The 24,547-nt window shown below is 44.3% G+C and overlaps 1 protein-coding gene across 1 annotated transcript in view; it reads left to right on the top strand.

The window, feature by feature from the left end:
* Nucleotides 1–20,477, top strand: part of LOC128366028 (multiple epidermal growth factor-like domains protein 11) — a 220,044-nt gene extending 199,567 nt beyond the window's left edge. Inside the window, 9 exon segments of the mRNA XM_053326712.1 lie at nt 2,491–2,546; nt 2,548–2,620; nt 5,522–5,650; nt 8,731–8,964; nt 11,447–11,601; nt 12,696–12,765; nt 14,233–14,286; nt 19,043–19,276; nt 20,269–20,477. Of these exon segments, the coding sequence (XP_053182687.1) occupies nt 2,491–2,546; nt 2,548–2,620; nt 5,522–5,650; nt 8,731–8,964; nt 11,447–11,601; nt 12,696–12,765; nt 14,233–14,286; nt 19,043–19,276; nt 20,269–20,477 (1,214 nt within the window).
* Nucleotides 20,478–24,547: the final 4,070 nt, after the last annotated feature.

Genomic DNA, 24,547 nt, shown 5'->3' with positions numbered 1-24,547 from the left:
CCTGTTGCTATAGTACACCTGTTGCTATACCGATACTCCAGCCAATTGACAGCAAGAGACAACAACACAATAATAACAATCCTTTCCTTCCTTCTTCCTCCCTTCCATCCTTCCTTCTTCCCTCCCTCCTTCCTTCGTTCCTCACTCCCTCCTTTCCTTCCTTCTTCCTCCTCCATCCTCCCTCCCCTCCTCTCATCCCCCTGTCCTCCCTCCCTCCCTCCTACTCCCCTCTCTTCCTTCCTCCCTCCTTACTCCTTTCCTTCCTCCCTTCCTCCTCCTTCCCTTCCGTCCTTCCTCCCTCCTTACTCCTTTCCTTCCTCCCTCCCTCTCTCCTTACTCCCTTCCCTTCCTCCTCCTTACCTCCTTTCCTTCCTTCCCTCCTTCCTTCCTCCCTTCTTCCTCCCTTCCATCCTTCCTTCCTCCCTCCCTCCTTCCTTCGTTCCTCACTCCCTCCTTTCCTTCCTTCTTCCTCCCTTCCATCCTTCCTCCCCTCCTCCCATCCTCCTGTCCTCCCTCCCTCCCTCCTTACTCCCTCTCTTCCTTCCTCCCTCCTTCCTCCCTTTCCTTCCTTCGTCCCTTCCTCCCTCCTTACTCCTTTCCTTCCTCCTCCCTCTCTCCTTACTCCCTCCCTCTCTCCTTACTCCCTCCCTTCCTCCCTCCTCCTTCTCCTTTCCTTCCTTCCCTCCTCTCCTTCCTCCCTCTTCCTCCCTTCCATCCTTCCTTCCTCCCTCCCTCCTTCCTTCGTTCCCTCACTCCCTCCTTTCCTTCCTTTCTTCCTCCCCTTCCATCCTTCCTCCCTTCCTCCCATCCTCCTGTCCTCCCTCCCTCCCTCCTTACTCCCTCTCTTCCTTCCTCCCTCCTTACTCCTTTCCTTCCTCCCTTCCTCCCTCCTCCTTCTTCCTTCCTCCCTCCTTACTCCTTTCCTTCCTCCCTCCCTCTCTCCTTACTCCCTCCCTTCCTCCCTCCTTACTCCTTCCATTATAACTCCATATATGTCCCAGCTGTGAGCTCCTCTAGTATCTCTTCCTACATGATGCTGATTCATGGCTAAGGTCGCTCGACAGAAATTAAAAGTGTCGCATGATGTTTTCAATTTATGTTTCGGCAAAAATATATAAAAGGTCTCCAGGCGTCTCCATGGTAACCACCAGCCCGCTATCCTCCAGCCGGGTTTGTTTGACATTACAAAAGCCTTCTTTATCATCCCAACCGGAACGAATTAAACAAGGATGTCCACAAGTTGTCTAAAAGTTACAGACTAATAAAAAAAAAAAAAAAAATAGCAATAATAAGGAAGTTCAGTGGAACTATAATCTCCATGGCAACGCTTGTATCTCTACCCGATCACATTGTGAGTGTCAAGCAACTTTTTTCTGATGAGCAACCGATCATAAAAACAGCTTCAGTCTTTTTATCATTTTGCAGATTTTCTTCGTCTTTCTTAAAATTGAATATGAAATGTGACGTTTTTAGAGACACTTTAACCTTCAAGCCGTCTCTCCCGGGTCAAATTGACCCCGTCTGTTTTGACTGTTTCTTCTTTCCTTCCTTCCTCCGTCCCTCCTTCCTCCCTCCCTCCTTCACTCCTTCTTTCCTCACCCCTACCCTTCCTCCCTTCCTTCTTTCCTTCCTTCCTCTTTTCCTTTCTCCCTCCCTCCTTCCTCTTTCCTTCCCTTCCTTCCTTCCCTTCCTTCCTACCTTCCTTCCATCTGTCCTTCCTCCCTCCCTTCTTCTCTCTTTCTTCTTTCCTCCCTCCCCCTTTCTTCTTTCCTTCTGTCCTGCCTTCCTCTGTCCCTCCTTCCATCCTTCGTTCCTTCCTTCCTTCCACTTTTCCTTTCTCCTCCCTCCTGCCTTCTTTCCTTCCATCCTTCCTTCCTACCTTCTTTCCTTCTGTCCTTCCTTCCTTCCTTCCTTCCTCTTTTCCTTTCTTCCTCCCTCCTTCCTTTCTTCCTTCCTTCTGTCCTGCCTTCCTTCCCTTCCTTCCTCTTTTCCTTTCTCCCTCCCTCCTTCCTTCCTTCTGTCCTGCCTTCCTCCTTCCTTCCTTCCTTCCTTCCTCTTTTCCTTTCTCCCTCCCTCCTTCCTTCTTTCCTTCCATCCTACCTTCCTTCCATCTGTCCTTCCTTCCTTCCCCTTTTCCTCCCCTCCCTCCCTCCCTCCTTCCTTCCTTCCTTCCTTCCTTCCTTCCTCCCTTCCTTCCTTCCTTCCTTCTTTCCTTAATACCCAGTCTGCATAAAACCTTCTTTAAAGTAGGAGGAAGTGTGCTGTAGTGATGTCGCTGCGTCCTCAGAAACAAGAACAAAAACTCTTTAAATCTTCCTGAAGTGCAGACTGGGTTGGTTTTAATCTCAGAGATGATCCGCGTTGGTTCCCACTGAGTCCAGAACAGATTAGCCGATCCCAGAAAAGCTGCTTCTGGAGACGGGACATCGTGAGCATGTGTGATGTGTGTGTGACTCTCTGTGTGTGTGTTTTGTGTGTGTGTCTCTTCAGGATGTCCGACGGGTTTCTACGGCTCTCAGTGTGCAGAGGTGTGTCGCTGTCAGAACGGGGGCGGACTGCGATCACATCAGCGGACAATGCTCCTGCAGGACGGGCTTCATCGGACAGAGCTGTGAACTCAGTGAGTGTTTCCATAGCAACTCAAAGGGATGCATGATAAAAAGAAGGAAGGAAGGAAGGGAAGAAGGGCAGATGGAAGAAGGAAGGAAGGAAGGAAGGAAGGAAGGGAAAGAAGGGCATATGGAATGAAGGAAGGAAGACAGATGGAAGGAAGGAAGGAAGGAAGGAAGGAAGGAAGGAAGGAAGGGCAGATGGAAGGAAGGGCAGATGGAAGGAAAGAAGGAAGGGAAGAAGGGGAGATAAGGAAGGAAGGAAAGAAGACATGGAGGAAGAAAGGAAAAGAAGGGCATATGGAAGGAAGGAAGGAAGGGATGAAGGAAGGAAGGAAGGAAGGAAGGAAGGGAAGAAGGAAGGACAGATGGAAGGAAGGTAGGGAAGAAGGGCAGATGGAAGGAAAGAAGGAAGGGAAGAAGGGCAGATAAGGAAGGAAGGAAAAGAAGACATGGAGGAAGGAAGGAAAAGAAGGGTATATGGAAGGAAGGAAGGAAGGGATGAAGGAAGGAAGGAAGGAAGGAAGGAAGGAAGGAAGGAAGGAAGGGAAGAAGAGCAGATGGAAGGGAGGGGCTTCATCGGACAGAGCTGTGAACTCAGTGAGTGTTTCCATAGCAACTCAGAGGGATGCATGATAAAAAGAGGAAGGAAGGAAGGGAAGGAAGGAAGGAAGGAAGGAAAAGAAGGGGCATATGGAATGAAGGAAGGACAGATGGAAGGAAGGAAGGAAGGAAGGAAGGAAGGAAGGAAGGACAGATGGAAGGACAGATGGAAGGAAGGAAGGAAGGAAGGAAGGGGAAGAAGGGCAGATGGAAGGAAAGAAGGAAGGGAAGAAGGGCAGATAAGGAAGGAAGAAAAGAAGACATGGAGGAAGGAAGGAAAAGAAGGGCATATGGAAGGAAGGAAGGAAGGGATGAAGGAAGGAAGGAAGGAAGGGAGGGAGGAAGGAAGGAAGGAAGGAAGGAAGGGAAGATGGAAGGGAGGAAGGAAGGGAAGAAGGGCAGATGGAAGGAAGGAAGGAAGGAAGGGAGGGAGGGAAGAGAAGAGAAGAAGGGCAGATGGAAGGAAGGAAGGAAGGAAGGAAGGGAGGGCAAATGGAAGGAAGGAAGGAAAAGAAGACAGGATGGAAAGATGGAAGGAAGGAAGGAGACAGATGGAAGAAACAGAGGAAGGAAGGAAGGACGAAGAAGAAACGAAAACAGGAAGGTAGGAAGGACAGAAGGAAGGAAGGAAGGAAGGAAAGGAGGAAGGACAGATGGAAGAAACGGGAGGAGGGAAGGAAGGAAGGAAATAAGAAGGAAGGAAAGACAGACAGACAAAAGGAAAGAGGGAAGAAAGGTAGGAAGCAAGGAAGGAAGGAAGGACGAACGAAGAGATGAAAACAGGAAGGTAGGAAGGACAGAAGGAAGGAAGGAAAGAAGGAAGGACAGATGGAAGAAATGAAGGAGGGAAGGACGGAAGGAAGGAAGGAAATAAGAAGGGAAGGAAGGAAGACAGACAGACAAAAGGAAAGAGGGAAGAAAGGTAGGAAGGACAGAAGGAAGGAAGGAAGGAAGAACCAATACTCTGTATTAAATAGTTTAGTTTATTTATTTAATAAAGGTTTTCATAATTCAAAGTGCCTGATATTTGAACAATTTAAAAGTAAATCAGGGGAAATAGTAATTATAAAGATAAATAGTTTAGAGACAATAAAAAAAAAATTAAATTAGGTTAAAAAAAAAATTATTAAAATATAAGGATAATAAAAACATTTCAGTTGAAATTGAAGCTAAAGAAGAAAGTTTTAGATTTAAAGATCTCAACTCTCTCAGATTCTCTCGGAGCATAAAACCAATAAAATGTTTTAGTGATGCAACAAACAGACTGGAGCAGATTCATGAGGAGCTCTGCAACAAATACTAATACATACAACAAGCTGCATCTCAGAGACTCAGTGTGAGCTGAGGAGAGTCTCATCTGTCTGAAGGTGGCAGAGAGAAAACATCCAAGCTCTATTATATTAACTCCTCATCATATTTAATTTCTCACATTTTTACTTTAATGCATTAAAAAAAAATCTGAAATTCAACAAAGAAGAAATGAAACAGATTTTCAGATGATAATGTTACATCTGTTTTGACTGCTCCTTCTTTCCTTCCTTCCTTCCTTCCTTTCTTCCGTCCTCCTTCCTTTCCTTCCTTCCTCCTCCCTTCCTTCCTCCTTTCCTTCCTTCTTTCCTTCCTTCCTTCCTTCCTTCCTTCCTTCCTTCCTCCCTCATTCTTTTCCTTCCTTCGTCCTCCCTTCCACCCTCCTTTCCTTCCTCCCTTCTCCCTCCTTTCCTTCCTTCCTTCCTTCCTTCCTTCCTTTCTTCCGTCCTCCTTCCTTTCCTTCCTTCCTCCTCCCTTCCTTCTGTCCTTCCTCCCTGCTTTCCTTCCTTCCTTCCTCCCTCCTTTCCTTCCTTCCTCCTTCCTTTCCTTCCTTCCTCCTCCCTTCCTTCCTCCCTCTATACCTCCTCCCTTCCTCCCTCCTTTCCTTCCTACCTTCCTTCCTTCCTCCCTCTTTTCCTTCCTTCCTCCCTCCTTTCCTTCCTTTGTCCTCCCTTCCTTCCTCCCTTCCATCCTTCCTTCCTTCCTCCCTCCTTTCCTTCCTTCCTCCTCCCTTCCTTCCTCCCTTCCATCCTCCCTTCCATCCTTCCTTCCTTCCTTCCTTCCTTCCTTCCTTCCTTCCTTCCTTCCTCCCTTCTTTCCCTGACTCGAGGACAACAGGAGGGTTAATCCAACCCCAACAAAGACAACATGAAACAGTTTTCAGATGACACCTTTCCTGTAAGTTGTTGTGATAATAATAACATTACATCTGTTTTGACTGTTCCTTCTTTCCTTCCTCCCTCCCTTCCTCCCTCCTTTCCTTCCTTCCTTCCTTCCTGCAGAGTGTCCTGCAGGAACGTTTGGCTACGGCTGCCAGCAGCTGTGCGAGTGCATGAACAACGCCACCTGCGACTACGTGACGGGAACTTGTTACTGCAGCATCGGCTTCAAAGGCATCCGCTGTGACCAGGGTGAGAGCTAATGACTGGCTGCCTGGCTGCGGCTCGGGCTGAGGCGAGGGGCGCGGCGGGGGGGGCGGGGGGTTTAGAGGAGGAGGGGGGGGGGAGTTGGGGGGGGGGGGGGTTGTCGAGCTGGATGAGAGTGTTTGGAGCTGCTTTAGATCTTTAGATGTTGGTTCAAATGAATCATGAAACAGGAGATGAGAGGAAAACACGCACACAGATAGACTCAAAAACATGAAATCTGATGCAGATAATATCAGGATGAGATGAAAAGTGAGTCTGATGGATTTACATCTGCAGACGGAGACGAGAGGAAACTTTTTTATGGCTCTACTGAACTTCTTTTTTAGGACATTAGTTTGTCATTTAATACTTTCATTGTGTTTAACCTGTTCCTTCCTTCCTTCCTTCCTTCCTTCCTTCCTTCTGTCCTTTCTCCCTCCCTACTTCTCTCTTTCTTTCTTTCCTCCCTCTTTCCTCACTCTCTCTTTCCTCCTTCCTTCTTTCTTTCCTCCATCCCCCTTTCTTCCTTCTGTCCCTCCCTTCTTTCCTTCCTTCTTTCTCCCCTTCCTCCCTCCTTTACTTCTTTCTTCCTCCCTTCCTTCCTCCCTCCTTTCCTTCCTTCTTTCTCCCTTCCTCCCTCCTTTCCTTCTTTCTTCCTCCCTTCCTTCTTCCCTCCTTTCCTTCCTTCTTTCTCCCTTCCTCCCTCCTTTCCTTCTTTCTTCCTCCCGTCCGTCCTTCCTCCTTCCTTTCCACACAGATAGACTCAGAAACATAAAATCTGATGCAGATAATATCAGGATGAGATGAAAGTGAGTCTGATGGATTTACATCTGCAGACGGAGAAGAGGAAACTTTTTTATGGCTCTACTGAACTTTTTTTTTTTTTAGGACATTAGTTTGTCATTTAATACTTTCATTGTGGTTAATCTTCCTGTCGTCAAATTGACCGTTCCTTCCTCCCTCCCTTCCTTCTTTCTTCCTTCCTTCCTTCCTCCCTCCTTTCCTTCCTTCTTTCTCCTTCCTCCTTCCTTTCCTTCTTTCTTCCTCCCTTCCTTCCCTCCTCCCTCCGTCCTTCCTTCTTCTCCCTTCCTCCCTCCTTTCCTTCCTTCTTTCTCCCTTCCTCCCTCCTTTCCTTCTTTCTTCCTCCCTCCCTCCCTTCTCCCCTCCCTCCTTTCCTTCCTTCTTTCTCCCTTCCTCCCTCCTTTCCTTCTTTCTTCCTCCCTTCCTTCCTTCCTCCCTCCTTTCCTGACTTCTTTCTCCCTTCCTCCCTCCTTTCCTTCTTTCTTCCTCCCTTCCGTCCTTCCTCCCTTCTTTCCACACAGATAGACTCAAAAACATGAAATCTGATGCAGATAATATCAGGATGAGATGAAAGTGAGTCTGATGGATTTACATCTGCAGACGGAGACGAGGAAACTTTTTTATGGCTCTACTGAACTTCTTTTTTTTTTTTTTAGGACATTAGTTTGTCATTTAATACTTTCATTGTGTTTAACCTGTTCCTTCCTTCCTTCCTTCCTTCCTTCATTCCTTCCTTCCTTCCTTCATTCCTTCATTCCTTCCTTCCTTCCTTCCTTCCTTCCTTCCTTCTGTCCTTTCTCCCTCCCTCCTCCCTACTTCTCTCTTTCTTTCCTTCCTCTCTCTTTCCTCCCTTCCCTCTTTCCTTCCTCCATCCCCCTTTCTTCCTTCTGTCCTCCCTTCCTTCCTTCTTTCCTCTGTTCTTCTTTCCTTCCTTCCTCTTTTCCTTTCTCCCTCCCTCCCTCCTTCCTTCCTTCTGTCCTCCCTTCCTTCCTTATTTCCTCTGTTCTTCTTTCTTTCCTTCCTTTCTCTTTTCCTTTCTCCTCCTTCCCTCCTTCCTTCCTTCCTTCCTTCCTTCTTTCCTCCATCCTTCCTTCCTTAATTTCCTTCCTCCCTTCCTTCTGTCCTTCCCTCCTTCCTTCCTCCCTCCCTTATCTGTATAAGATGAGAGAGTGTCTGATGGATTTACATCTGATGTGCCTCTACTGAACTTTTTTTTTTTTTAGGACATTAGTTTGTCATTTAATACTTTCATTGTGTTTAATCTTCCTGTCGTCAAATTGACTTCCTTTCTTCCGTCTGTCCTTCCTCCCTCCCTCCTTCTTTCTGTCCTTCCTTCCTTCCTCTCTCTTTCCTCCATCCCCCTTTCTTCCTTCCTTCTTTACTCCATCCTTCCTTCATTCCTTCCTTCCTTTCCTTCCTCCCTTCCTTAACAAGTGTTCTTGTTGACGGAAATGGAGGGAAATCTGTGAGGCTGTTTGATGTTGTCATGGCAACGAGCCGCGAATGTAACAATATTGTGCAGCAGGCTATGGTTACGGAGTCAAATGAGGTGGAAAGTGAAATTACATTTCTCAGATAGACCTACTGTACGTATTTGCCATGAAGCCTTGTCATTTTAATATGAGTAGTACTGACTGTTGTGGCAGCTTTCCTCTACACCAGGGGTGTCAAACATGCGGCCCGTGGGCCAGATACGGCCCGCCGAGGGGTGCGGTCCGGCCCACTTGCCATCCTGTGTTCTTTTCCTTTCTTCCATCTATCCTTCCTCCCTACCTTCCTTTTTTCCTTTCTTCGTTCCTTCCTTCCTTCCTTCTGTCCTTCCTTACATCTGTGCTTCCTCTCTTTCTTCCTTCTGTTCTTCCTTCCTTCCTCCCTCCCTTCCTTCTGTCTGTCCTTCCTTCTTTTCTTCCTTCCGACTGTCTGTCTGTCCTTCACTGTCTGTCCTTCCTACCTTTCTTCCTTCTGTTCTTCCTTCCTTCCTCCCTCCCTTCCTTCTGTCTGTCCTTCCTTCTTTTCTTCCTTCCGACTGTCTGTCTGTCCTTCACTGTCTGTCCTTTCTACCTTTCTTCCTCCTTCCTTTTGCCTGTCTTTCCTTCCTTCCTTCCTTCCTTCCTTCCTTCTTTCCTTCCATCTTTTAATGATCCGGCCCACATGAGATCAAGTTGGTCTGTATGTGGCCCTCGAATGAAAATGAGTTTGACACCTCTGCTCTACACCAATGCTTATCCCTTTATTTGCAAGTATTAGTATTAGTAGTAGTAAATGTGTTCTCATGCTCTCCTCAGCCGCTCTGATGATGGAGGAGTTGAACCCGTACACAAAGATCAGCCCAGCGTTGGCGTCGGAGCGTCAGTCAGCGGGCGCCGTGCTGGGCATCGTCTTCCTGCTGCTGCTCATCATGACCATGCTCGGCCTGGTCGTCTGGTTCCGCTACCGGCAGCGAGAGAAAGGTCACCACGTTCCCAACGTCACGTACACGCCCGCCATGCACATCAACTCCACCGACTACTCGCTCTCAGGTGAGACATCGAGACCAGTGTCTGGATGTTTGCTTTTCTTTTTTCTCCTACAGGTGCATTTCTCTCCTCACACATCCCTTCCTCCCTCCCTTCCTTCCTTCCGCCCTCCCTTCCTTCCTTCCTTCCTCCCTCCCTTCCTTCCTTCCTCCCTCTTTTCCCCCCTTCCTTCTGTCCTTCCTCCATCCCCCTTTCTCCCCTCTTCTTTCCTTCCTTCTTTCCTATGTTCTTCTTTCCTTCCTTCCTCTTTTCCTTTCTCCTTCCCTCCCTCCCTCCTTCCTTCCTTCCTTCCCTCCCTCCTTCCTTCCTTCCTTCCTTCCTTCCTTCCTCCCTCCTTTCCTTCCTTCCTTCCTTCCCTCCTTCCTTCCTCCCTCCTTTCCTTCCTTTCTCCCTCCCTCCCTCCCGTTCTCCCTCCTTTCCTTCCTTCCTTCCTCCCTTCCTCCCTCCTTTCCTTCCTTCCTCCTTTCCTTCTTTCTCCCTCCCTTCCTTTTTCTCCTACAGGTGCTTTTCTCTCCTCACACATCCCTTCCTCCCTCCCTTCCTTCCTTCCTTCCTCCCTCCCTCTTTTCCTTCCTTCCTCCCTCTTTTCCTCCCTTCCTTCTGTCCTTCCTCCATCCCCCTTTCTCCCCTCTTCTTTCCTTCCTACTTTCCTCTGTTCTTCTTTCCTTCCTTCCTCTTTTCCTTTCTCCTTCCCTCCCTCCTTCCTTCCTTCCTTCCTTCCGTCCTTCCTTCCTTCCTTCCTTCCTTCCTTCCTTCCTTCCTTCCTTCCTTCCTCCCTCCTTTCCTTCCTTCCTTCCTTCCTCCCTCCTTTCCTTCCTTTCTCCCTCCCTCCCTCCCTCCCTCCCTCCCTCCTTTCCTTCCTTCCTTCCTCCCTTCCTCCCTCCTTTCCTTCCTTCTCCCTCCCTTCCTTTTTCTCCTACAGGTGCTTTTCTCTCCTCACACATTCAGCAGATCGGACAACCTGAACCAGACTCTAACTACAGTTTTTATTCATCGTTTAGTCCATAAAGTGTCAGAAACCTCCGAGGACCCTCCGTTTGCTGGACCTCATACTTCATTCTGCTTAACTTTGACCTGTTGCCACCTAGTGGTAGAAAAAGCACATTACAGTGTAAAAATCAGTGTAAAAACCAGATGGCAGGCATCTATCCTTCCCTCCTTCCTTCCTCTCTCCTTTCCTTTATTTCCTTCCTTCCTCCCTCCCTCTTTTCCTTCCGTCCTCCTTTCCTTCCTTCCTCCCTCCTTTCCTTCCTTCTTCCTCCCTTCCTTCCATCCTCCCTCTTTTCCTTCCTTCCTCCTTTCCTTCCTCCCTCCATTCCTTTCCTTCCTTCCTCCTTCCATCCTTCCTTCTTCTTCCCTCCCTTCCTTTCCTTTCCTTTCCTTCCTTCTTCCTCCCTTCCTTCCATCCTCCCTCTTTTCCTTCCTTCCTCCTTTCCTTCCTCCTTCCTTTCCTTCCTTCTTCCTCCCTTCCTTCAGGCATCTTTCCTGAGTCAAAAACCTTCTTAAATTTGATTCTTGATAATATTTGTAGTTTGATACAAATTACTAATTTTAACTGATTTTAGCAATAACAACAAACTATGACACTACTAAACAGGAAGTACTCGTTTGAGGACATTGGGGATTTATTATCATTTGTTCAAAGGGAAGCTGTAAATGTAAGGAAATCAATAGTTTAATACACTGGTGAATTAATTGTGTTATACAGTAAAATAAACCCTTTTTTCCCCAAAAAACTACTTCCTGTTCAAAGATAATAATAATAATAATACATTTTATTTATAATGCGCTTTTACAAGTGCTCAAATATGCTTTACAGAGAACACAAAAAATATGGAACGGAGTAAAAAAGACAAAAAATGAAAGAGCAAACAATGTAGAAGGTTAAAAAGACAGGGTAAAGAAGGATTAAAGAGGATAAAGAACAGTTTACAGGTTAAAAGCCAGTTTAAAAAGGTGTTTTTAGGAGTGATTTGAAGGTATGGGGGTCTGTACAGTCTCTGATGGGTTTGGGGAGTGAATTCCAGAGGATGGGGGTGGCAGCGGAGAAGGCTTAGTTTTTGTTTTTTTCATGTCCTACTAATCCCAAATATCTATTATCATACCAAACAAAAGCTCAGGTCTCAGGAGGTTAAAATAAAAAAGTTATAGAACAAAAAAGCAGCAAATCCTCAAATCAGAAGCTGGAATCAGACATTTTTTGGCTTCTCTGCTTTTATAAACTTTTATTTTAATTTATTTTTTCTGTTGATTGACTAAATGATTAAATGTTTCAGCACTAATCTAAACTCTGTGAGAATCATTGTAAGTGTTTTATAACCTTCAATGACGCGGATCAGGAATAAACAGGTAAAGAAAACCAGCAGTGAAGCTCCTCCTCCTCTATCAACAGCTGGAGTCGGGTTATCTCGTGCACTGTGTGTGTGTGTGTGTGTGCACGTGCATGTATATGAGGGTGATATGTGCCGATGTGGTGTGATGACAGCAGGGCTGCAGTGCACAGGTCTGCTCTCCTCTGCAGAGTCCTCTCCCAGTAACAGCTCCGTAGGCCGCTGCTTCTCCAACCCCAGCTACTGCACCCTGGGGCCCTGCACCTACGCCGCTCACTACGCCAAGCCGGACAAGAGGAGCTCCGCCAAGGTGGGTGAAAGCTCTCTCATCCTCTGTTCATATAAAGACATAAAATATCTAATTTTCTCACTTGATAGAGTCTCTGGTTAGTTTCAATTATAGACTGTATAAAAGAAATGGACGTAACATCCGTGACGTCACCCATTGGTTTGTGGACTGCTGCTCGGAAGCCAATAGTTTCTAATCTAGGCAGCGCCATCTTGAAAATTTCAGGTGCATGCTGGGAAAAATAAAAACATGGATTCTACTTATATGGACATGAGGCGGAGCCATGGGCGGAGCGGGGAGGTTGCTATGGTTGCGAGGGCTGGATCTCGAGGACATTGATCAATCAACCTGTCAATCAGGACGTAGCCACGCCCTAATGCATACCCTGCTTTATCGTCACATATAAAATCAGGGAGGCCAAAATGTCCCAAATGAACATCATACTGCATTGAAGAAGGCTTTAAACTAGCGATTGAGACCATAAACACATTTTGAAAATGTTTACTGAGGTTAGAAATCAAGTGAGAAGTTGGTGAATTCTCCATTGACTTGTATAGAGACGGTCGCCCCCTGGTGGCCTTTTGATAGAATGCAGTTCTAAGTTACTTCAGCATTGGCCTCATTTCTGATTTCAAGCTATACAAATGATTTGGTTTGGATGTTTGTTCTCATATAGAAATGCTACTTTTAAGTATTTTAGTGTAATTTGTGTAAAATGTAAAATGGAACTACTGTATTTTCTACAGAGGAAATAGTCTTGATTAAATGTTTTAACTTCTACTGTTTGACTCTCTGTTTTATCATGCAGCCTCATTGTAGTTTTATAGCTTCACTTACTGGAAAATTGTCTGTAATGGTTCCCAGAAAGTGTAAATACATTTTTTAAACCACTAAAACCTTCAAAACCTTTATCTGAAAACTCACTTTCATCGTCTGATCTGACACATTTCTACCTTTGGGGTCTCTATGTCCTGGTACAACATCCTGTTTCATCTATAATACACCTTTTTTTAAAAATCTATATTGATGTTTAGAAGTATATAATGCATGTTGTTTAGTTTCTTTGAAGGTGTTTCTGGTCTGTGGTGTTTTATCTTCCTCCTTTTATTTCCCAGATGAAGATGAAGAAGCGACACAGGAACAGCGCTCCAGAGTGGGGGGCTTACTGTAACCTCGGTGAGCTCGGTCAGTCTCAACTTTCTTTCTGCTTTTTATTCTATTTTCAGTCTCTAAACTTTGTTATTTGGCTCAAATGTCTTCAGCCAGTCACACTTACAGATGTAATGTAAGAGGAATAGAAGAGCTTCATCATTTATCACAGGCTCAATCTAGATAAAAACTGAAAGATGTCACATGACCATTTTGTTAAAATATCAGTTTCTCTTACTCATGAATTAAATTTCTTTTCTGCTACTACAGCTGCTCAAAGGCTTTATTTCAGACTTTGTTTTAATTGATTGCACCCAAAATCAAATTGGATAAATTTGAAACGCCAAGATGAAAACATTTAAAACGCCTCCACTTATTGAGCCTCTGTTACAACACACACACATTTAAATTAATCTCACCTCTAAACTGTTTTTCTATTTGCCTTATTTGTTCTATTGTTTGATTATTACAACTTTAACAATAATTACAAAAGTACTACTCTCAACTACTACTCAATACTACTCTTCCCAAATATCATTTAAATAAACTGAGCTTTTGTTTATTGTATTTAAATATGATTTGATGGATTGCATTGTTTGTATTTGAACATCCTTCAACTCAAAAGAGGCTAAAAAGTGTATTTAGTTTCCTCTTTGAATCTTCCTTAACTTTTTATTTTGTATTTTTTTGTATTTGGATCCATTTACCTTTTTTATTCTGATATATCTATGTAATATAAACGCCTTTTTTGTCTTGTTCACCCTAGGCTTTCTATGATAACTGTGTTTCTGTAAAGTTACATTTGTAAATAAGACAGAAAAAGGGATTTTCATACAGATGCACATGCAAAATGGTAATGCTCATAACAGAAGCTGATTGATACATGTTTTTATTTCTAGATTTTCAGACACATAGACAAAAGAATCCAAAGGATAACATCTAAAAGTTAAAACACTTATTTTCAATATAGTCCTATGGTCATGAGCTTTGGGTAGTGACCGAAAGAACAAGATGGCGGGTACAAGCGGCCGAAATGAGCTTCCTCCGTAGGGTGGCTGGGCTCTCCCTTAGAAATAGGGTGAGAAGTACAGTCATCCGGAGGGAGCTCGGAGTAGACCCGCTGCTCCTCCACGTTGAGAGGAGCCAGATGAGGTGGCTCGGGCATCTAATTAGGATGCCTCCCGGACGCCTCCCTGGTGAGGTGTTCAGGGCACGTCCCACTGGTAGGAGACCCCGGGGAAGACCCAGGACACGCTGGAGAGACTATGTCTCTCGGCTGGCCTGGGAACGCCTCGGGGTCCCCCGGGAAGAGCTGGACGAAGTGGCTGGGGAGAGGGAAGTCTGGGCTTCTCTGCTTAGGCTGCTGCCCCCGCGACCCGACCCCGGATAAGCGGAAGAAGATGGATGGATGGATGGATGTTAGAAGACAAAGAAAACACTAGAAACTAAACTAAACACAATCCTAAAAAAAACAATTAAAAAAAGTCTTCTCTCTGCTTTCAGGTGTTTACCGCATCGACCGGCGTTACAGCTACCACGTGGAGCCGCGCTACAGAGGTACAGTGTGAGGTGGACCGTGCCTGTGTGACATCATCGCGTCTGACTCCCCACAGCCAATCCTCTTGCTCGAACAGCCTCCCCCAAAACCTACCTCGAACAGCCTCCCCCCAACACCTACCCCCCCCCCCCCCCCTTTCAGCTAATTACTGCCTCTGTTGCATATTGAACCTCGACTCCTCTCAGCTTCTTGAGCCGCTGCATGTCGCATGTAACAGCAGCCTGAGGATCATTAGGAGAACAGAATGACTCACGCAGTTTTAATCACTGGAAATATGAAGACGACATTTACCAAAGTGATCTTTCTCTCTATGAGCATTAATATCCACATCAGTTAATTTCATTCACCAAAGAAAAAAATACATCTGGAGGTTTTATTTTATCACTTTGGTACAGAGGTTCATGGCTCCTGGAGACACAATAGTGGTGTGTTCGAGGACTGTCTATATCACGTAAAACACAGATGCTGTTGAAGTGTAACCACATGGAGGGAAAAAACAAACTTCAGGCACTCATGTGTGGAGCAGAAACAAAAAAAACCTTAAGATTACTTCAAAAAGCCTTTCTAGAAACTACAAGGTATCCTCAAAAAGCATCCTGCACAAAAAAATCAAACTACATTCAACCAGTTTCATGTAAAAGATCAAAAAACTAAATCACAGACATCATATCAACACATTTCTAAACGATTTTCAGTTTCATGGATTCAAATCCATTCATATAAAGTGGCAGTGTTTGGCTCGGTTGGTGGAGCGCCCGCCCCGTGTCTTGGGGCTGCGGTCCTCACTGCAGGCGACCCCGGTTCGAATCCCGCACCGAGCGGTCCTATCCTACGTGTCATTCCCCCCTCTCTGCCTCCAGTTTCCTGTCTCTCTCTACTAACCTGTACATTAAAGGCAAAAAGCCCCAAAAAATATACTTTAAAAAAAAAATTTAAAATGTTCATATAAAGCAAAAATGTCCATTCTGATTGTGTTGAGTTTCATTCACAAAAGAGTAGAGTAGTGTTCACAAAGAGCAGAAAAACAACCATTTAACACTGCAGAGCTTCAAGTCTTTCTTTCAGAAACTGTTTTGTAAAAAATTATGAATCCATCAAACTCAAACTCTGACTCAGACGTCGATGTTAAAAAACATTTTTCCAAAGCAAAGCGCTCCATGACTAATACGAGAATAAGCCGACTGACTGACAGCTGCAACACAACACGATGCTGCAGAGAGACACTAAAGCAGCTGTTTACAACTACAGTACTGACATGAATGCTGCTGTGCCAAAATATGACAATAAAATGTTCAAAAACCTCTCAGTAAACTGGCAGCAGTGATGATGATAATATGGCGGACAATGGAAGAAGGAGACGAGAAACCTGAATATGTCAAAAAGACTATCTATTAAGTATGAAATAGATATCAGAAGATTTAATGTATGAGTCAAATTTAAAAATGCAAACATTGAATTGTATAAAAAGGAGAATTAGTTTTTGATGAGCAGGAAATAAGCCAATAAAAATTTCAAATGAGTAGTTTTACACAAACTCTCTGCAGATATCAAACTCACTATCAGGGTTCATTGTTCAGTTATTAATTACTCTGAAGTGTTATTGTTATAAATAAAATATAATATGAAATGTCCATGAAATATAAGTCAGTTCTTTAATGGTTAATGGTGAAATAGGGATCCTGAACTCTACAAACATTCATGTTCATGTTGACTTTTCATCATCAGGCCAAACTTTCATGTTTGTCCAATACTTCCTGCCAAAATAAAACAAATAACACGCAGATGAGTCAGCGTGAGGAAAAGAAGGCGAGATGAGAAAAACCTTCCTGCGCTCTTCAGGGAGGCTGTTTTTAAAAAAGTGCAGCATGAAAAACTCCAAGCCTGAACCTGAATGTTTTGTTTCCTTGTTTAAAATGTTGACATGTTGATATATTTTGTTCACAAGTGTGTTTGTGTCTTTGCAGGATGAATCCGACTCCTCTCCTCTGTGTGTTTCCCCCTCTGCTGGACTCCTCTCCTGCTTCTCTCCTCCAATATAACTGAATGCTGTGTGTGTTTTTAACCTAAACTGCTTTTGACTGTTGGCCTTGAAATGTTTTCAGCTTCTGTTGTCCTGTGATGTGATGTTTACTCTAACATGTATGCTCCCTAAAAGTGTATTTACAGATATGTCATTTCTAAAAGATCAAAGCTCCAGCAACACTTGTAGCATACAGAACAACTATATTATTAGTCTTCATCAGTGTCACCATAAAATACATTACAAACAGCATTTAAATAGTTAAAAAGAAGGAACATTAAAATAAAAACCCTCAAGTATTACCCCTGTAGTTGCACTTTTTGGTTTCATGGACAAAGTATGGTGTAACCCATGTCACTTAGTGTGTACTACACTTGCCTCCCTGCCTGTCTCTGACAATGTGACTTCAGGTCAATCATTATTTTGGTACCCCATTGGCTTGGTAGATACCCCATTAGCTTGGTAGATGACCCTATTGGCTTGGTAGATACCTCATTGGCTTGGTAGATACCTCATTGGCTTGGTAGATACCCCATTGGCTTGGTAGATACCCCATTGGCTTGGTAGATACCTCATTGGCTTGGTAGGTGCCCCATTGGCTTGGTAGATATCCCATTGGCTTGGTAGATACCTCATTGGCTTGGTAGGTGCCCCATTGGCTTGGTAGATACCTCATTGGCTTGGTAGATACCTCATTGGCTTGGTAGATATCCCATTGGTTTGGTAGATGTCCCATTGGCTTGGTAGATACCCCATTGGTTTGGTAGATGTCCCATTGGCTTAGTAGATACCCCATTGTCTTGGTAGATATCCCATTGGTTTGGTAGATACCCCATTGGCTTGGTAGATATCCCATTGGTTTGGTAGATGTCCCATTGGCTTAGTAGATACCCCATTGTCTTGGTAGATATCCCATTGGTTTGGTAGATACCCCATTGGCTTGGTAGATATCCCATTGGTTTGGTAGATGTCCCATTGGCTTAGTAGATACCCCATTGTCTTGGTAGATATCCCATTGGTTTGGTAGATACCCCATTGGCTTGGTAGATACCCCATTGGCTTGGTAGATACCTCATTGGCTTGGTAGATGTCCCATTGGCTTGGTAGATACCTCATTGGCTTGGTAGATACCTCATTGGCTTGGTAGATACCCCATTGGCTTGGTAGATACTCCATTGGCTTGGTAGATACCCCATTGGCTTGGTAGATACTCCATTGGCTTGGTAGATACCTCATTGGCTTGGTAGGTGCCCCATTGGCTTGGTAGGTGCCCCATTGGCTTGGTAGATACCCCATTAGCTTGGTAGATACCCCATTAGCTTGGTAGATACCTCATTGGCTTGGTAGATACCCCATTGGCTTGGTAGATACCCCATTAGCTTGGTAGATACCCCATTAGCTTGGTAGATGACCCATTGGCTTGGTAGATACCTCATTGGCTTGGTAGATACCCCATTGGCTTGGTAGATACTCCATTGGCTTGGTAGATACCTCATTGGCTTGGTAGGTGCCCCATTGGCTTGGTAGATACCTCATTGGCTTGGTAGATATCCCATTGGCTTAGTAGATACCCCATTGTCTTGGTAGATACCCCATTGGCTTGGTAGATATCCCATTGGCTTGGTAGATACCCAATTGGCTTGGTAGATACCTCATTGTCTTGGTAGATATCCCATTGGTTTGGTAGATGTCCCATTGGCTTGGTAGATACCCCATTGGCTTGGTAGATACGTCATTGGCTTGGTAGATACCTCATTGGCTTGGTAGGCACCCCATTGGGTTAGTAGATGCCCCATTGGCTTGGTAGGCGCCCCATTAACTTGGTAAATGCCCCATTGGCTTGGTAGATATCCCACTGGGTTGGTAGATGTCCCATTGGCTTGGTAGATATCCCATTGGGTTGGTAGATACCCCATTGGCTTGGTAGGTGTCTCATTAGCTTGGTAAATGCCCCATTGGCTTGGTAGACACCCCATTGACTGATACATGTCGGGATACACATAGTTGGTTTATTATTTGGTTTATTTTCTTTCCTTTTTGAATGTTTCTGCTTTTTAACTACCCTATTTGAATGCTGTAATGTGTTTTACAATGACCCTGGTGAAGGCCGCAAGCCAAAACATGTGGGTCGAACAATTGAAGTCGTTCTGTATTCCACCAGTGTTGCTGGAGCTTTGACCTTTTTTTATCTTTTTTATCATTTTTCCTGCACCCTGAAAGTGGGTAAAGTTGTGCCAGAAACCTCCATTCTGCTTCTACAGCAATGTAATTTCTCACACGACATCCAATCGCTCAAAGACCTGTCCTTTTTTAACAGAAATGAAAGTGGTCACCATGGTAACACTTGCAATAACAAAGCAGCCTGTTCCTACTTTGCAGTAAATGATTCAGACATGACCATTCACAATTGTTTTATTAAAGCTATGAGACTGCCGCTGGGTGAAAAGCTTTCTTTGTGCTGCTTTGAGTTTCTTTCTGAGGCTTTCAAAGCATTTTGAAAGAGGTTTCATGAATAACAAGGTTTTGTAGCATTGTTATATTTGAGTATTCATTCTTCAATCGATGAAACTGAAATTGTAAATATGAGGTTTTTACCCAACAGTAACAGAGCATTATTTATACTTAATTGGAATTCTACATCACCCACAGATGTTCAGTGACAGTAAAAATCAACCTTTTCGACCACTGAGTTTAATAAATCCACCTGGTCTACATGTGTCCCTTCTTTCCTTTAGACTACATGAAGGGCTCCCTGTCCAGCACCTGCTCCCTCAACAGTGAAAACCCATACGCCACCATCAACGACCCACCCGCTATGGCCTGCAAACACCTGGAGAGCAGCTACGTGGAGATGAAATCACCGGCTCACCACGAACACATGACTCACTGCTGCTCCGCTGCTGCTATCATCACCACCACCACCACCACCACAGCCAGCACTGCGGCCACCAAGAATGTTTATGACATGGGTACGTATTTATTTTTATTAGAGTAAAACAAATGGATAGGCAAACATTTTACAAGACACACGAAATTACATTTTTAGCTCTAAGGATGAAAGTGTCAGTGTTGGTCAACCACTTTGGTCCAGACTGAAGTATCTTTGTAACTATTTGAAGGATAATAATGAAATCTTGTACAGACACTCATGTCCCAAAGAGGACAAACCCTCCTGACTTAAGTGATCCTCTGACTTTCCTCTAGTGCCACAATGAGGTCGACATTTTAGTTCTTTATTAGCAAGTCAATACATGTTGGTCCAACAATAAATCCATTCTGTGGGGTGGCTGTGACTCAGGAGGTACAGCAGTCGTCCTCCAATTGGAAGATTGGCGGTTCGATTCCCGGCTCCTCCAGTCCATATGTCGATGTGTTCTTAACCCCAAATTGCTCCCGTTGCTGCGCCAAAGGTGTATGAATGAGAATGAATGAACTTCCTCCTGATGTGCAGGTTGGCACCCTGCATGGTAGCCCCTGCCATCAGTGTATGAATGTGTGTGAATGGGTGAATGAGATGTAGTGTAAAAGTGTTTTGAGTGGTCGTAAAGACTAGAAAGGCGCTATATAAGTACAGTCCATTTGCCATTTGTATATTACAAGTGTTGCTAGAGCTTTGACCTCCTATCTCTACAACCGTTGGATGGATTGGACCAATATCCATGGTCCAAAGAGGCTATTTTTTTGGTTCATTATTACAATATCTCTACAATGATTAGATTAATTGCTATCACATTTTGTTCAGACATTCATGGCCCACAGAGGACATACACTAGAATCAAACTTCCAATAGAGGTTCTTTCTAATTAATTGTTGCAGTTCTAATCTGGTTTAAATGTGATTATTTTATTATTACACTAGCATGGCAGTAGACTACTTTATTTCAGACAGAATCAGAGATGGAGTGATGGTTTGACTAGAACCTGTCGAGTCATTTATTTCCCCTCTTTTCTCCCTCTCCCAGAACCGACCATCAGTATCGTCCAGGGTGCTGGCGGTGGCGTGGTGGTTCCCAGTTACCCTCAGAACCCGTACGACCTGCCCAGGAACAGCCACATCCCGAGCCACTACGACCTGCTGCCCGTTCGCCCGAGTCCGTCTCACAGCCACAGCCTCACCTTCCACAGCCACAGCCCCCCGCTGCCCGGCAGCCCCACCAGCTCTCTGCTCTAGAAACCCCCACCACCACCCCCCCCAAACACCCACACTGGACGCCTTGGGGACCCAGTGCACCCAGTTTCATCCAGAACCTGGAAAATGTGAATTGGGACACAACGTGGAGGGATATGGTTTTGTTTTTTGACGACAAAGGACAGGACATGATTTATTGAGACTAATATTTATTTCTCTGTGTGTGTGTGTGTGTGTGTGAGTAAGGGGTGACAGTCTCCCTCTTGCGGTGCCCAGACGTTGCACTGCTGTTTGATATTTTCCATCGCTTGTATTATATCCAAACTGTTTGAGCTGTTTCGTGCCAGTCAATACTACATATTTGTGTTGTATTGTAAATTCCCCCTCATCAACAAACATGTCAAAAGAGGGAATATACACGTACACACACACAAGTATACCTTTTTTTTGTCTGGTATGCTGGTGTCTTTGTCATTTTTGATATGTCTTGAGTCAGAAGATGGAAATTAAGAGGACAATATAAAGAAGAACAAAGCGATTGGAGCTACTCATGTAAATTTGTCTGGTTGAGACTTTCTTAAAACCGGAGTTGAACTGTGAATGAAGAGGCCAACTTCAACCTTCAACACCTGAAACGAGCCGATCTGAACTGAGCTCGAACACTGAACGAGCATCACATCACATGAACGCAGTGCAAACAAACTTGTACAGTGCAGGTCAAGACTGCAGAAGTCAGGCGGACATCTCTGGAGAAAAGACGTTAAATTACTGCAGTTTCTCTCCACTGAGAAATGCACACAAACTCCACACTGGTCAGGTTTACACAACATGTATATTTCTGGTATTTTTACACATCGTTTCTTATTTCCTGTTTACATATTTAAAAAGATCCTGACGGGATGGGATCCATATTTTCTCTCTTGGAAAAAAAAAGTTATCTTTTTGTATGTACTGTAGGCTAAAGTGGTGTATTGGATGTACACTTAATGTACACTGTAGTGGTTATTATTGTGATTATTTCATTTGTTGTGTCCAGCTTAATACCCCTGCATGCCAAAGATTATTCAAAATATAATAGTTAGCCAGGAATACCCTTATTATGTCCTGTGGTGCGAATTGATGACTGTCATCTGACTCAGCTCTGATCTCAAATGTGCTTTTTTAAGAACATGCAGTGATGTATTTGGTAAAAATGAGAAAAAAAAGGCCAATGAAAGTAAGAAATAGGTAACGGGTATAGGTAAACTTTTATTTATTTCACAGAAAAGCTCCTGAAAACAAAAAAAAATGTGTTTCTCATCTTCTTGTGGCAACTACTTCCTATAATCTGTATGAAATTGAGCCATAACTTCCCAGCCAGCATGCCCATGTGGGCCCCATAAGGGTTAAATTTGGGCTGCAATTTGGGTCCCACATGGGACTACAGTTTCCATGGTGGCCCAACCTGTGTTTGCCCAAATGGGCTTCAAGAGGGTTCTGACCGGGTTACAGGTGAGGCTTAAGTGGGTGAGACCCATGTAGGCCCCATATGTTTGCCCATATGAGGTTTAAGTGGGATCAGGGTGGACCTTAAATGTGAGTCCCATTTTACTTAAACAATATGGGGCCCATACAGTTTGCCCTGTTTATGCCCATACCTGCTTAGCCCACTTACATCCTTTATGGGGCCCATACAGTCAGAAGTTCACATGTTGGGCCCCATGTTACTGAAACCATGTGGGACCTGCAGAATTTGCCCAGTTTAAGCCCACTCAGTACCCACGTAGCACACATCTAACCCAAATGGGGCCCACATGGACATGCTGGCTGGGTGATGAAATTTAGCTTAATTTTCCAGTGTTTGGTAAATATATTCTAAAAATTAAACTTTGGGCAAACAGCAATAACAGGACATGTTGACAATCAGATGTTAGCAGCTTTGGTTTCTCACACATTTGTTTTCCTGCTTTCTTTCCATACGCTCTGACTTTATATCTTGCTTGTGCGTCTTTTTCTCATCTTTGAATTCAGAGAGTAGTTTCAGCTACAGTATAGATGTATTGAGTGCCACTTGTTTGTTTGTTTGTTTGGTTTTTTTAAGCTTAATAAAGTTGTCATAGCTCAGGGGAGTGGTGTCATGTCTCGTTACACAGTATGCAGATCACTGGAAATACCACAAAGTAAAAAAGCTGCGTTACAATTAAGTAAGTGCTGCATTTAAAATCTTACTACAGTAAAAATTCAACAGGTGAGTTATGGAGCCAAGACACTGCCATGACCCGAAACTGAAAGAAAAGACATTGAAAGTTTGAAACTCTGTGTTTGAAAGCTTACAAAAGATTTGACCCTTTGGAACTAATGGCGCTTTTCCACTACACAGTTCCAGCTCTACTCGGCTCGGTTCCAGGAACGACCTTTTCCATTACAAAGAAGTACCTACTCAACATGGGCAGGGTCGTCATAGCAACACTCCACAATACTGCCGTGACTTCGTTTTCTATGCGACACAAACACATAAACAATGGAGGACATGGAGGAGATGGTGTACTTGCTGCTGTATGTGGCTTTCTGTCACACACAGAGCAACGAAATTGAGCGGTATGGCTGTAACGTTGTTGTTGGTATTTAAAAATGGCGGGTTTGATTCTTGTGTGGGACGGCCCATGACTATTCCAGCGACAACTCTTCTGACCAATCAGTGGCCAGCAGTCTGTCGACGTCACATTTCGTATCGGCTCGGCTCGCTTGGAACCTCAGCAGAGCAGGTACTAAAAAAGTAGCAGGTACCAGGTACTATCCCTAGTGGAAACACAAAAAAATCGAGTCGAGGCGTGCCGAGTCGTGCTGGAACTGTGTAGTGGAAAAGTGCCAATAGACAACGCTCTCCACCACCATCGCCAGTGTTGACCTGTCATGGTAACTACTTTTATTGGACAATATATTGTCTCAGAAATAATCACGATAAACGATATTATTGTCATTTGAAGATCATTTTATACCACTGATATAATGATAATATGATAGTATAATAATATAAAGGTGGGATTGGAGACTTCAGTAAAAACCCAGACTGCCATTATGTTTGGGGACTCCAGGATTCCGGAATTGGCCGTGATTCCGGAATCACGGCACAATTCCGGAATTCTTCTGCAGTCTCCACTCAGGACGAGCACAGTGAGGAATGGAGGACACTACTCACTTAGCCAATGTGACATGAATAGCCTCTTAGCTGCTAATGTGAAGTGTGGCAATACTGAGGTCAAAGGTCATGTCCATGTATCATATGATAAGTCCATATTTAGACATGATGATGCTGATAATTAGGTTATTGATCATTATTGTGCCAGACCTGAACATCAAAGTTCAGAGACTTGTAGAAAGAATGAAAAGGAGGACTGAAGCTGTTCTGGCAGCACAACAACACTTCACTAAGACCAGGACCACATACAGTCCAATTTGATCTCATGTGGGCCATAAGGTAGGAAGGAAGGAAGGAAGGAAGAAAGAAAGAAAGAAAGAAAGAAAGAAAGAAAGAAAGAAAGAAAGAAAGAAAGTGAGGGAGGACAAATGGAAGGAAGGAAGGGGGGATCAATGAAGGAAGAAAGGGTGCTAGGAAGGATGAAAGGGAGGGAGGAAGGAAGGAATAAGAAGACAGGAAGGAAAGAAGGAAAAAAGAAAGAAAGAAAGGAAGGAAGGGAGGACAGAAGGAAGGAAGGGAGGACAGACTGAAGTAAGGAAGGAAGGAAGGAAGGAAGGAATAAGAAGACAGGAAGGAAAGCGGGCCGGTTTCTGGCCCACAGGCCGCATGTTTGACACCCCTGACTAAGACTCTTTGGGCTGATTTCTTGTACAGGGATTCATTCTAGTCTGAAGTCTAGATGGATACTCTCACAGAGTCTTGTCTTCATCTCTGTCTGAGAAACTGGACCTTTATGTTGGTGCTTCCTGTAATTTATAAACCCATCTGTATATAAACATTACTGCTGCTGCTCAGCTGTTAATGAGGTCTCACACATTGCACCCAGTTTATGTTCTTTGCATTGGCTCCTCATCAGAGTCCTGCATTATCAGACACCCAAGTACTGATATGACTTTCTCCATCCATATCTGGGTCAGTGATGGTTTCTTTGTGT

This window comes from Scomber japonicus, chromosome 1, assembly GCF_027409825.1.
Source record: "Scomber japonicus isolate fScoJap1 chromosome 1, fScoJap1.pri, whole genome shotgun sequence".
Taxonomy (NCBI): Eukaryota; Metazoa; Chordata; class Actinopteri; order Scombriformes; family Scombridae; genus Scomber; species Scomber japonicus.
Note: the sequence above shows the minus strand (reverse complement) of the source record. Positions and strands in the feature narration are given on the sequence as shown.